Consider the following 13,056-nt stretch of genomic DNA (forward strand, 5'->3'; position numbering starts at 1 on the left):
TCGGGATAGCAGCGCCGGCGTCAATCGATGGAGAGGTAATGGGACTAGGGACGGCTGGCACCAAACCGCGTTGGAAAGGTTAGGATCGATGGTCGCCATGGCTCGGATTCTGGAGTAACAGGAGTTTAAACAAGAAAGACGAAATCGCTCAACGACAACGATGAAAAAGTCAATAACGGAGGAGAAAAGAGCATGCAAAACCGCTCTTAAAAAAAAAAAAGAAAAATCATACAACACACCAGGTATCACGGTACCAGACAATCGAAGGGGCTCCTGAGAAGGTCAATAGCACAACTTATAGATTTGGGTGAGGGCCTTAGCTGAATTGCGAGATGATCGTAGAGCACCTTGGAAGGCCCTCTCTTGAAGGGGGCTGCACGCGTCACATGAAACAACCGAATCCGAAGGGGAGCTGTGTACACCCAACCCAATGAACAAGCAGAAAAAGACTGACTGAGGCTCCATTCGTGGTAATCTGGGCCAGTCAGATTTTCAGACGATGTTCTTTTAGAATGCGTGTTACTTCAGAGTTCAGACGAAGCGCCGAGAAATCGTTCGGTTGCTGACGGTCGCATGACAGTCCAAACATACTTGCTACCCAGGGATGAAACCCAGCGCGCATGCAATGTCCATTCGTCCAATTGGGCTCCGGGTCATTGAGCCGTTCGCCGCTTACTTAGCAAGCTGAACACGCAAAGTTGTACAGAGCTACAAAGCGACAGCCCACGACCTGTGGTGTTTTGTCGATCGAAATGCCCTTGCGTTGTTGTAGATAACTGCCAGCCATTGGATGACATATGCAGATCTTGTTTCGAGTACAGGTTACGCCAGATGGCTTTATAAGTAACATGCCAACTTGGAGTTGTGAAATCAGACCAAATATTCGCTTTCACTCTTAATAAAAGAATGAAATAGGCACTGGATACATACTACTGACACTGCCACGACACAATGTCTCCAGTGACAGCAAGCTCATATAAGTGATCGGACTGCCTAAGAGTATCCATGCTTGCTCTCACGCTATACTCAGACACACAGCCTCAAGCTCGTCAGGCAGGATACCGAGCAGCCACGGCATCATATTCCTCCTGCGTCAAAGGCGTGACGCTTCCGTGCTTCAAGCCGCGCGGAAAGCCATCTCTCGACGCGGGCGCCCAGGCTCCAGAGGCGACGTTCGACGTCACAAAAGGGACGTACTCTGTGTAGTTGTCGAGGAAGAGGTGATAGCGACCGGCAATCAGGTTATCGGCGTAGGAGGCCGGGCCCTCCAATGGGCTCTCGGGCCGCACGTACCCCGGCACCCGCGTCCAAGTGCCGAAGAGGCCCTCCGTCGTCGTCTCCTGATACACCTGATTGACCGTTTCGTTCTTCAGGAAACGCGCGTACGCGCCTGGGGCGCCAAGATATTGAAACTCCTGGTCGATCAGCGGCGTGTCAGGCGGGGGGTGGTAGTCCCCGCGGCCTGCTGAAGCTGAAAAACTCGCGCGTCGTGGCGTACCGAATGCGCCCGAGTTTGGGTTGGCCAGTGTGCTCCGTGTCCGCGGCTGCGTAGTGCCGCGAGGCCCAGAAGACAAAGTACTGCTGCGTTTCATCGTCCCAGACGGCGGACGGCGCCCAAGCCATGCCGCCGGTCGGATCCTCGATGCTGTTGTGATCGTCAGTCGAGCAAGCGGGATATTTTCGGGAGCGCTGTTCGGCAATCTCACATCCTCAGGGACGGCTCGGACCAGTCGACCAGGTTCTTCGAGGACCAGATGACGAGGCCCAGGCTCCCCTTTGTGGTTGCTTGGTACCACGAGAAACCCTCGGCATTGATGTCGAGATCTGTGTCACAGATGATCAGCATTACAGGTTCAAGGCAGCGCGACGTCGTCCGTGACTTGCCGGTGGCAATGGTAAAGTACTCGGTTCGTTCCGAGTTGGTGGTAAGAAAGATATCCCTGACGCCCTTGGTCCCAACATTGGACGTGAGAACAGCATTCCCGTCGTTGAGGAACCGGAACCGAGAGGCATCATTGCCCTCCGACAAGTGCCACTGCACCTGAGGATTCGGGTCGCTGAAAGTGGAGACGAGATATCCCACATACTGCGGCGGCGCAGAAGAAGGCCTGGCCAGGCCCGTGCCGAAGCACAGGCTCGCGGCGATGAGCTGAGACGTGATGCGCATGGCGGCCGAGTCAAGAGAGGTTTGGTGAGCGTTTCAACAAGACCAACATTATGCCCGCCCTCGAGAAGGCAGATGCTGACTATATGACGACGCGCGTGGCAGGGTCCGAACTGTGCCATTGTCATGCCTGGGGCGGTCAACGTGATTGGTGCGGCAAGTGTTGCAAGTGCCGTTCGAGTGAAGCTTTCCCCGCGATCTGCAGATATCCCCGGATGCACGAAATGCGGAGACGATGCGCCGGCTCACCATTGGAACGGGTAGCAATACCGTGATTTGCCTTGATTGACCTAACACCACGACAAGGTTTATTCGTCATTGTGCCGACTTGGCACGGAGGAGACGACGGTGCGGACGACCGCAGGTTGGGTTCTTCGTAATTCTCCAACATTATCGGCTAACAATCAGGAGCACCAAGCTTTGAGACAGTCCATCAACCCCCATTAGGCCGTGTTGTATCAGCGACATCCTTTCATCATGAAGCTACCGCACCGGGAAGGTGACCTGACGTCGGTATGCTGGGTAGAATTGTGGTGTGGCTACTCAGGTTCCAGTTAAGATTGTCCATGTTCTAGTTCCAGACATTCCAGACAGATAGTTGAGCTCTCGAGGGTATAGTAGAACTCATAATTGCCAGGTTATATCCTCTTTCGCATTGGTCGTGTCATGATAAAGTTGAGGATCTTAGGCATTATCTCCCGGGCTATGTGTTTGCTATGTGACATCTTAAGTAATCCAGTCATTACTGCTTGCATATTTTAAGTCGATCTAAATCGGCGTTGTGCTGCGGCGCTTTTAGCTGAACAAAACATTCTACATCAAGACTCCCGTGCCTGCTTTATTTTCTATGGCAATAGGCTGTCTGCGTAGGATCGAAGCATATTGCTTATGTATACCAGTCTCTGGTTCACATTTTCTTTCTCACGTGACATGCAAATCTCCCTCGCATCTTTCCATGAAATAGGACGTCCCCAGGCACGCTCCTTCGTCAAAGTCCCAGCTTGACAAGCAAGATGGAACTCGCACCTCGCACCGCTGCCGCTAGATGCATTTCTGCCGTGGGCGTTGTCCCTTGCATGGCAGAACAGGAGTTCAGCAAATATCTCCTTGATGATCAATCGGCCCAGGTCGGCAACACGGTCATCATCGCCGACCTCTGTGACCTCGCTAATATCAGGTGTTGTCCCAAAATGCCGTGCTGCATGCCCATGGGGGGACCAAGGGGTAATTTTCCGTCATTCGCCCGTGGGGTGCCGGCGCCAGCTCCTCCCATGGGACAACCAAACTGTTGGAACACCCGCCATTTGTAAGGGTTGCCAGTCTGCAAGATAGATGAGTCTTACTATCGCTCGTCGGAACGACGCCCAGAAACCGCATTCATAAGGACCCCCTGACCTCCATGTCGGCTCTGCTCCAGGGTGGTATCAAGTTCTCCACGATGTCCAAGTCATGTCCAAAGAGTGCCTCTAATAGCGTTGCGTGCAAGTTGGCGTCTCCCACTCACGGGCGTGGCATTAGGTAGGACCTCCTCCGTGTAGTCGGGCACTCTGTGCCGGATGGCTGCTGCAGCAGTTAGTTTCTTCGGATGACATTTACCCGGCGGCCGAAAAACCCTGGCGGGACTGGCCAAGCTCGCCACGCCTGGCAGCATCATGTGAACTATGACAACAGTACCACAGCCACGCTGGCACGGGTTGAGCGGCGGCTAGCGGGCCGAAGTCAACGGACTCCAAAGGGTCCAACTCTGGTTCGAAGGATCAGTGTGCCAAATTATCCCGCCTTCTGATAATCCGGGGCAGGTGTACGGAGAATTCATGAAATTAGATGACGTAGGAAAACACAAGCTTTTGCAAAGTGGTGGGATCATGTCTCAACAGGGAAAACCAAGGGTCGCACACGCCTCAGAAGCTTAACTATCACGAGACCCAAGCCTTGAAGAACAAGATCCCAGCTTTGGCCTGCCTAGATCGCGATGGAGCGTCGCTGACGAACCTGCTTGACAGCGAATGTTTCAGGTGATGAACAGCTGGCGCGGGCTGATGGGTGGATGCCCAATGGACACAACCTTGGGGTCTAGGTTGAGGCGGCCAGCGCTGTCTATGTAGCAGCGGTTGCGCGGTTGTACACTGCCTTCAAGAGCATGTACACCTCACTAAAGTGCAAGTCTCCCTATCAATGATTCTGCGCTGGCAGACCTGGGTGCCCGCGTGCCGGGCATCGGGTAAGCAAAGATAAAACGAAACACGCATGCACAAAGTCAGGAAAGAAGAGAAGGTCGGGCCATGCACGGGGACCAGTGACCAGCCGGTCACTCGACCGCCAGCCCGTACGACGACATTCAGGCCTGCCTAGTCCCAGCAAGTGGATTGGCGGTGTTCGCTGCACCAGGTCCCGAGAACTCGTATCAGCAGCCCTCGAAAGGTAGATTTGTTCGATCGGGGATGACGAGGGATGATCAGTAGAGCACGGCCGCGTGGAGGTCGGGGAAGCAAAGCGAGGGAGGGTGGCGCAACAACAACAAGACGTTTGTTTGGTAAGCCGGGCCAGACCAGGAAATGTCTCGATAGAAAGAGGCGGCGAGACCTGCCACGTACGGGGGGGGGGGCGGTGACGGCCTGGGAGGGCGCCCAGAGAGCGGTCTTCAGGCATCTAGGGTTCTCGCTGCCGTATCGATTCTGGTTTCGAGGCGCCGTGCTAATGGTCCGGGGAAGGCGACCGGCAGCAGCAGCGCGGCAGGGAGGCGCCAGGACGTGGGCGGCGAATGCAGGGCATAGCGGCGGTGACTGGGTTGCCGTGTTCTGTAAGATGGGTACACTTGGTCATCGTGACTTGCTGTGGTTTGGCAGCCGATCGTTGGTGGGTGGCCATGATAGGCAAGTTCGCAAAGGATACACGGCGGGTGATGGCCTGGCAGCCGGGTGCGATGCGCCGAGGCAAAGCAGCTGCCGAACAGGGCGTGATGGATGATGCTGATGCTGATGCTGAGGTCGATGTCGGTAGATGGCGAGTAAAGGTAGGTACTTCGGGATGGCCTCGTAGCCTGGATTAGGGAAGGCGAGACCGAAGTGCACTCAGCCTTGGGGCTGGGCGGTACCTTGATGCAACGTCGATCTGGGTTTGGGGGGGCTCATGAGGATGGTGAGGGATTGCCAACACATCGGTTTGGGTCCTGGTGACCACGGAGCGTATGCAAGTTTGGGCGGTGAGAGGCGTGGAAGGCGAGACGGCGAGAGACGAGATGGTGTGGTGAGGGGTGTGGGGGGATCGATTTGGGGGGGGAGGGGGGCATTTACCTAAGCCTGCCACCGTAACAGACGGAGAGTCCTGCATGACCGCCTGTCTATCTGCAGGTTTCTCGATCCCAGAGTACGTACGGGCTGGATATTCGAATTAAATTGGAATATTATTTTCTCTCAGACGCCAATACCTTTGATCCAACCTCTGGGGGCTGCTCAATGGATCTGGCACGCTGTTTGTTTTCTTTTGCGCAGCTGGCGATCGGTACACCAACCGCTCCTCTCTTCACCTTTCGTCGGCCCGCGGGTGGCGTGGAATGGCCTGGCTCCGGCGCTGCCCGCGGTGCTCTCCCGCCTGTTAGCTTCCGTCAGTGTACCCAGGTCCCCTGTAATCTGCCCGATGCTGGGAGAGGCAGGCCTCTAGGTACCATAGCGCTGTGCATCATTTGCAATGTCGAAGAAAGACAATGCTCGTCCTGTGGCGAGCACCATCTTTGTCACATATTGTCCGCGGCAGAACATTCGATTTCATTATTTTCTCTATTTTCCTGGAATAAGTCATCTCCGCGCGGCACAAGTACCGCCCCCCATCGCCATCCAATGGATGCCGTCCGACATCATGCACGATAGTCCATGTGTCCTGGTCGACCTGATAGACTGCATGCAGCCCGAGCATCCATCATGTGAGTCAGCTGGACAGGCACGTCGGACCGCCGAAGGGGGGCGCGGAGAACCCCTACAGGCTCGTTTTTTTAGCATCCGTCCACTGTCCTCCGCGCTCCCCGTCAGTGTTGCGATACCTAAAGTACCTTACCTACACCTAAGCCCTCGGTCCACCAGCCACGTCGACTTCCTAGGGTCCCCAGGCCGGAGCTGCTGGATTCCGCCTGCACTGTCTGCACCGCCTCACCAAACCACCTGTGGTGCTGACGTTCCAGCCCCAGCTCATTCTGGCCTCTGGGATTGACAGACAGCCTATGCCTAGCCTTCGATGCCTCGCCCCCGACAGCAAATCGCAGAGACCGTGTCTCTGCTGTGTCGGGCGTATTGCTGGGTTGGGGGATTGGCTGAGACTACGACTGATGACATGCGCTCGCTGCTTGCCTATGCTTCTGCTGGCGGGCTGACCAAAAACATCAAGTCTTGCAGCATGGGTTCACACGTTCGAGAATAATGGATTAATTTATTCGAAATATTCATGAATATATCTGAATGTATATCTTGAATCTCACAGCAAGAAGCAAGATCGACATGGCTCCCACACCACCACGCTCTTCCACCAAGCTGGGAAATAAGGCTGTCAAATGCCCCTCCGTCTCACAGCGCCCCTGGCACCATCCCACCCTACACTGGGGTGGGTTGACTGGGCGCTCCGAAGCATCGTGGGCCCTCAATCTTCGATCCCATCGGGCGTCTGGGTCATCCGACCAATTGACATCATAGCAGATCCCTCGCCGCCAATCTCCTCCTCCCATGGCGATCAGATTCACCATCGAATCTCGTCCCGAAACAATGAAGAAGAACCTCGCGAAACTGAAACACAACATGTGGTCTTGACGGTTCAACCACACCTGCCAGAACCCTCCCATCTCGATCCCTCTAAGTATTCTCCAAATCACTGATCGCGATTGGCATCTCATCCTCCTGACAGCGCTCTCCTGACCCGCCTGCTCTGCGCAGTGACGTCGTCTCCTTCCTTTTCCCAAAAGACGTCTTCTACCAACGAGAGCAATGAATCCCGCCAAACGCATTCTTCTTCCGCCCGCTTTGACGGTGCGATCTAGCACCCCCGCGCGCCCCCTCCCGCTATGGGACTCCCCGGTTTCCTCTCGAGGTTTATAGAGGAGGGACCAGGGTGGAAGGATTTTTGCTTATACGCGTGCGGCGAAGACCATTAGAGTTCGTGCCGAGCCCAGTTGCCGTCTCGTCCGTGTGCCACCCCCGGCTTTCTGGCACCGGTCCGGGCCATCCGCCAGGGCCCAGACAACGCACGGGGATCCGGAACCCCCCCGGGCGTGACGGCGTTGCTTTTTTCTCCTGAAATGGCGTGTACCTTACCTACGCGAGATGCAGAACGCAGGCACCACCACCATACTTGTGTTGTGAGAGCGTGTGTGTGATGAGAAATGAAGAAAGGAAGGAATATCGCATGCCCTCGCGACTCGGTCGACATGGGTCGACATCCCCGGAGGCGCGATACGATTCTCGATCCTCGAAATGTCCCAGCTACTGAGTTGCCGGGGCGTGGCAAGACAGAAGACATGGCGCGACCCCGGCCTACATGCACGCCCCGGTGGTGTCGTCGCGGCAAGGCCTGGGCCTGTGCCTGTTGGCTTCTCTCCCGGCGATGCAACATGGACGGAGCCGGCAGCGGCCTAAGTGACGAGGTGTTTCACTGAACAGCTGCTTCAATAGTCTGGGCCTTGGACGTGGTTTCTTTATTCTGCATGTCGCCAGGGGAAATGGTTCTTATCCTGAGCTGAGACCATGACGACCACGTTACACACCTCTGTCGGTCATCGTTTGTGTTGCGTGCTTCACCAAGGCTCAGTCCAAATGGAAGACGTGTCCGAGATGAGATTAAGGGTATGAGAAGGTCCCCTCGAGTCTCCAGTTCGTCATGAACGACTAAGCCCGAGATTCCGAAAGAGAGAGAGCACTCAGTCTTGTCGTAGTACACTCTCGTGATACGGCAGAGGTCAGAAAGACAAAGATCGCTGGACGGAGATACATAAATCATTGGCAAAAGCTGCGAGGACGACTGGCTGTCTACCTTCAAGGTCATGAAGTCATCTGAGCCGGAGCCCGTATCAACAGGTGTGAAGAAGTGATGCTGCAAGTTCGCGCGAGACGCAAACGGCGATCCAGAAGCATTGGCTCGGTTGATAGATGGTAGAGCATGTCGAAGACACTACAATGTCATCTGGAAAGGGACCATGAGGTGCTAACCAACAGGCGGCGGCGAGCCATGTGTAGCGGGAGACCCTCAGGCTCTGGTTTCCCTTCAGTCGCTGCAGAGCACGTCAGCATGACGAAGAAGGCCTGTCTACCTGCTCGAAGCATGCCTATTGCATCAAAAATGCCGGTTTTCAGCAAAATGCTTAGGGACCATTGTGATTGAAGTCGAGGCAAGCTCGGGCTAGGACGGTGCCTGCCTTACGGAGTGTAGCGGCCGCCACTCGGTCTGAGTCATCCTGATTCACCTTCCGTCAGCCTCGACTCCACTCCATCTTGTAACGCAACTTCACGTCGCCACTTCACGGCAATATAACCATCGTCTACTTGACCGATCAGTCCGCACACCATCCATCCGACCAAATACCAACCTTTTTCAACAGGTCATACGTACTCTACACTCTATCAGATCACCGGCAGCTGGCCTTGCCTTGCCTTGCCTCTTCTCGCATTCTGTTTCTTGTTTTTCACTGTTCAGCTCATAGAATATTGAGCAATTTCCTTTCCATCACTGGCGACAGATCATCTGCGCCCATCATGATGTCGCTCGAGAAACAAGGAGGAATCACTCACCTCCAGGCCGTCAGTGAACCGCCGGCCCAACGAGTCGTCTCGAAGCCCACACCCGAAGCACAGAAGAAAGACCCGAGGGGCTACCAGGTCGAGCAGATACGCCGTCGTTTCTCGCCACGTGAAACGACACTGAGCGACGGCACCACGTCCCTCATCTTCCGCATCAAACCCTCAGACCCAGACTTTCCGTTCGACCTGGATTTCCTCGAGTGTGACCTTCACGTGCCAGAGGACTATCCCGAGACAGGCCCAGTTCTACACGTCAAGAACCGGAACATCCCACGCGGTTTTGGTATCAACGTCGAGCGCGGATGGGAGCGGATCGTCCGAGAGAAGCGCGGCGCCGCGACCCTTCTCGCCTTCACCCATGCCCTCGACAAGAATCTCGAGGTGTTTCTGTCGGAGCAAAAGGTAGAAACGGTCAAGCTCACCATCTTCAAGGATGACAGGCATGAGACGCCGTCCACCCCATCGTCTCAGTCGGCTGCCGTCGCACTGGAAGCCGCAACCCTTACACAGGCACCATCTGCGCCGCAGCCTACGAAACGTTATGTTCCTGATGAGCCTGCCTACACCCAGGAGCAGATTGCCGAAGCTAAAGCCCGCCGAGCGCAGGAGGCACGCCAGATCGAGACGCGCATGGGTCGGCTGAGTCTTTACCGGCGCTCCGCCGACGGTATTGTTTACACGTTGCCAATTGAGCCGAAGAGACGGTCTGAGCTTCCGGCTTCGTTGCAGGCCGTGAAGACACTGCATATGATTGTGCCGTTGCTGTATCCCCTCCAGCCTCTACGAATTCAGCTGAACGAGGTCGACTCGTTTGATGCCGAACCTGTCGAGGAACTGTTCATTCAGAAGGCTGCCGAGCAAAAGCAGATGAATTTGACCAGCCATCTGAACTACCTCGCCCAGAACCTACACGTGTTGGCCAAACAGGCTCAGGTTACAAAACAGAAGCAGGAAGCTGAGGCCAAGGCCAAGGAGAGTGCTGCACCAGCGGCTGCGGCCTCGCACACGTCTCAGGAGAAGCAGCCGGAAGGTTCGCTCGGCGACAGGAGTCACGTCAAGGTCATTCCACGTCCTCCCGAGTGGGCCACGGCTGCCGATGACTCGGACTCGTCCGACTATAGCTACGATTCCGACACTGGCTCCGATGCAGGCGGCGCCGCACTCGAGCACGACGATCCCGCAGCAGACTCGCCCGCGACAGCCGTCGCTGCCGACACACCTGAGCGAGGCACAGCTCTAACCTTTCCAGGCATTGAACTGCACAACATTGAGCTGTTCCAAGTCTCCCTCCTCAGCATCACAGCAAAGTGTGCTCGTTGCAAAACCTTCAACGAGGTGACCAACCTCCGCGACGGCGTAGAGCAGACCCTCTCCTGCCGCAAGTGCGCCGCCGGCCTTGCAGCCCGTTTCCGCGCACAGCTCGTCCATGCGCACTCGTCGCGTGCCGGCTTCCTCGACGTGGCCGGCGCATCAGTCGGCGACATGCTGCCATCGACTTTTATTCCAACATGTGCCAAGTGCTCAACCGCGGCACCGGGACTCGTCTCTATCAGAGGCGACGCCACCTCCAACGTCTGCCGGTCGTGCCACGCCAAGTTCACCTTCAAGATCCCCGACGTGCGCTTCCAAACGTACACGCCGGGCCTCCTCTCGGCGCCGGCGGCCGGGGTCGTCCGGGCCAGGGCCGAGAAGCTCGGGTTGCACGCGGGCGACCCGCTGCCGTCCCGGGGCGCGTGTGCGCACTACAGGAAAAGCTACCGGTGGTTTCGCTTCAGCTGCTGCAGCCGCGTGCACGCGTGCGATCGATGCCACGACGAGGCGGAAGATCACGTCAACGAGTGGGCGAGCCGCATGGTGTGTGGGTGGTGCAGCCGAGAGCAGCGTTACGCCGTCGACGCGTGCGGATTCTGCGGACGCAGCGTCATCGGGCGTAAAGGTCACGGGTTCTGGGAGGGAGGCAAGGGCACGAGAGACCGGGCGCTCATGTCGCGGAAGGACAAGAGGAAGTACAAGCGCGTGGGACCTGCAAAGAAGGAGTGATGTTGAAGCCTTGGTGACGCACCGGGGCGCAGGCGGCGGGTGCCTACTCGCTTGGCTGAGATGCCACCAGGCGACAGGTCACAATTTGAGCAGACGTGAATATCAAAAGTGCCAGCAGGGCTCAGGACGGATGCGTTGACATGTCGTGATCCAGATGTGCCGCTATCACAAACCATGGCCGTCCAGCACTGGCTTAACCCCTTTCCAGCTTCATCAAGGACGTCGCGGCACTGCCTAGACAGGCTGAGCTCGCGACACTGACAGGACACGGTGATGGCCCGCGTGTGATATTCTCTCAGAACATAGCCCAGTCACGACAAGCCAGTGACGGCCTCGAGGAGCAGCCCTTCGCCGGACATACCAAACCGCAACACCCCCACGCCTCGCAACCGCCTGCGACACAGATCCCAAGATAACCACCTCTCACCAGGGCCATCACACCTCCCCCCCAACGCCCGAAACAAGAGAAAAGGGGAGGGTCACCACCCAACACTGAAGGACTTCTGTCCAGCACCACCATCTCAGCCGCGCACCCGCGCGTGTCGCACGCGGCGCTGATTCGTCCGTAGACCTCACCACGCGCACACAGCGGCACGCCTATCAGAGTGGTGTTTCGACCACCCTTTTCGCATTTCGCGCGCTCTCATTGGGGGAGACAGAAGAATAAAAAACCAAAAACCAAAAAAAGATTCCGAACGACCATCCTCAGTGGCTGTGTGGGTTTCTCTCGACCCGCGCTTTCTGAGAGGACGGCAGGCCTGGAAGAATGTGCGAGGTGAGAGAGAGAGAGAGAGAGAGAGAGAGAGAGAGCGCCGTGGCGACGCGCTGATACGAGAGCTCGTGCTGCGCGGCGCGTCGAACTGTGTGATGCGATCTTCGGCCTCCCGCCTATCGCGCACGCGCTGTTGCCGTTTTCCGCGCGATGATCCTGTCGCAGCACATCTTCGTTCCGCCAGTCCGACATGACGGTGTGGATAGTACCAGTTGTATTATTATTATTATTATTGTTAAATTATAATTTTATTAGTTTCCCTTTTCCGCCTTTTCGTCGCGTTGCTACAGAGGACGACATGCTCGACCCCGAAACAGCAACAGGGGAGATTCTGGGGAATAATCCCACGAATCCGATGCCTCCATCCGCCGAAGACGTGCCCGGCCCCCCATTGTGACCATCCCGGGGAAGACAACCGGGGCGATCAAGCCCTTTTGGGTGCTTGACATGCCCCCCCGAAACGCACCCGAAAGCATCCCAGCAGCGCGGGCCGTATTGGGCAGACAGGCAGACAGCAAGAGGCAAGGGGAGGCGCATGCGAATCCCCACGTCCTTCGCCCATCAATCACCGTGCATACGTTGGTCAAGCACGGAACCCTGAATCACCAACAATGGAATGGCACGCTGTTCCTCCTGTCAAAGTGCCTCCTCCTGCCAAAGTGCCTCCTCCAGGCCAGCGCACCCGCGAACCCGCCCATCGGCATGCCGCGCCGTCGTAGCGGAGGAAGGACAAAGGACGGGCTGCACCAACACGCCTGGTTGGCAACTGGTAGCCACTACCAACCCGTTCCGTCGGGACATGGAGAGCAGAGGAGAAACCTCGGATCTCCCCATCTCGCACGAGTTCGCAAAGAGGGACGGCAAGGGACTGAATGAGAGGGGCCCGGGCGGAACGATCCAAGTAGGAGGGCGGGACAGCCAAGAGCGACATGGAGAGGGGGCGCTCGGCAGGCATTCTCGCGAGCAGCTTCGCGGGCCACACATGGCACATGGCACATGGTACATGGTACATGCCGTGGGCAGCGATGAGGCGCGACTCTTCCGACGACCGGCAGTGGTGACACCAAAGTATCCATGTACGCCCTCGCCTTCTTCTCGAACGAAATGATGGGATCATGGACGAGGGGGAGGACCAGGGGGACCGCCGCCGGCCGGAAGGAGAGGGAGACGACGCAGATTGAACGAGCTCACGGGCGGCCGGTCAAATATGCCAAGGGGGGCTGCGGGGGATCCCTGCGAGCAGCGCGCAGAGGTTCCAACACGGTCTTCTACCCCAGGTTTCATTGGGTTCATTCTTGCATGACAGG

The 13,056-nt window shown here is 56.8% G+C and overlaps 2 protein-coding genes across 2 annotated transcripts; one reads left to right on the forward strand and one right to left on the reverse strand.

Moving 5' to 3' along the window:
* Positions 1-1,369: 1,369 nt before the first annotated feature.
* On the reverse strand, positions 1,370-2,167 carry VDBG_07934 (arabinosidase; the record flags this gene model as incomplete). The annotated part of the gene is made up of 3 exons (XM_003001629.1): positions 1,370-1,415; positions 1,499-1,645; positions 1,707-2,167. The coding sequence occupies 3 exons, from the start codon at positions 2,165-2,167 to the stop codon at positions 1,370-1,372; spliced, it is 654 nt and encodes a 217-aa protein (XP_003001675.1).
* Positions 2,168-8,892: 6,725 nt separating this feature from the next.
* Positions 8,893-10,977, forward strand: VDBG_07935 (CHY zinc finger domain-containing protein; the record flags this gene model as incomplete). Its single annotated transcript, XM_003001630.1, has 1 exon — positions 8,893-10,977. One exon carries the CDS (start codon positions 8,893-8,895, stop codon positions 10,975-10,977), a length of 2,085 nt encoding a protein of 694 aa, XP_003001676.1.
* Positions 10,978-13,056: the final 2,079 nt, after the last annotated feature.

The sequence above is a fragment of the Verticillium alfalfae genome, genomic scaffold (genome assembly GCF_000150825.1).
Source record: "Verticillium alfalfae VaMs.102 supercont1.11 genomic scaffold, whole genome shotgun sequence".
Classification (NCBI taxonomy): domain Eukaryota; kingdom Fungi; phylum Ascomycota; class Sordariomycetes; order Glomerellales; family Plectosphaerellaceae; genus Verticillium; species Verticillium alfalfae.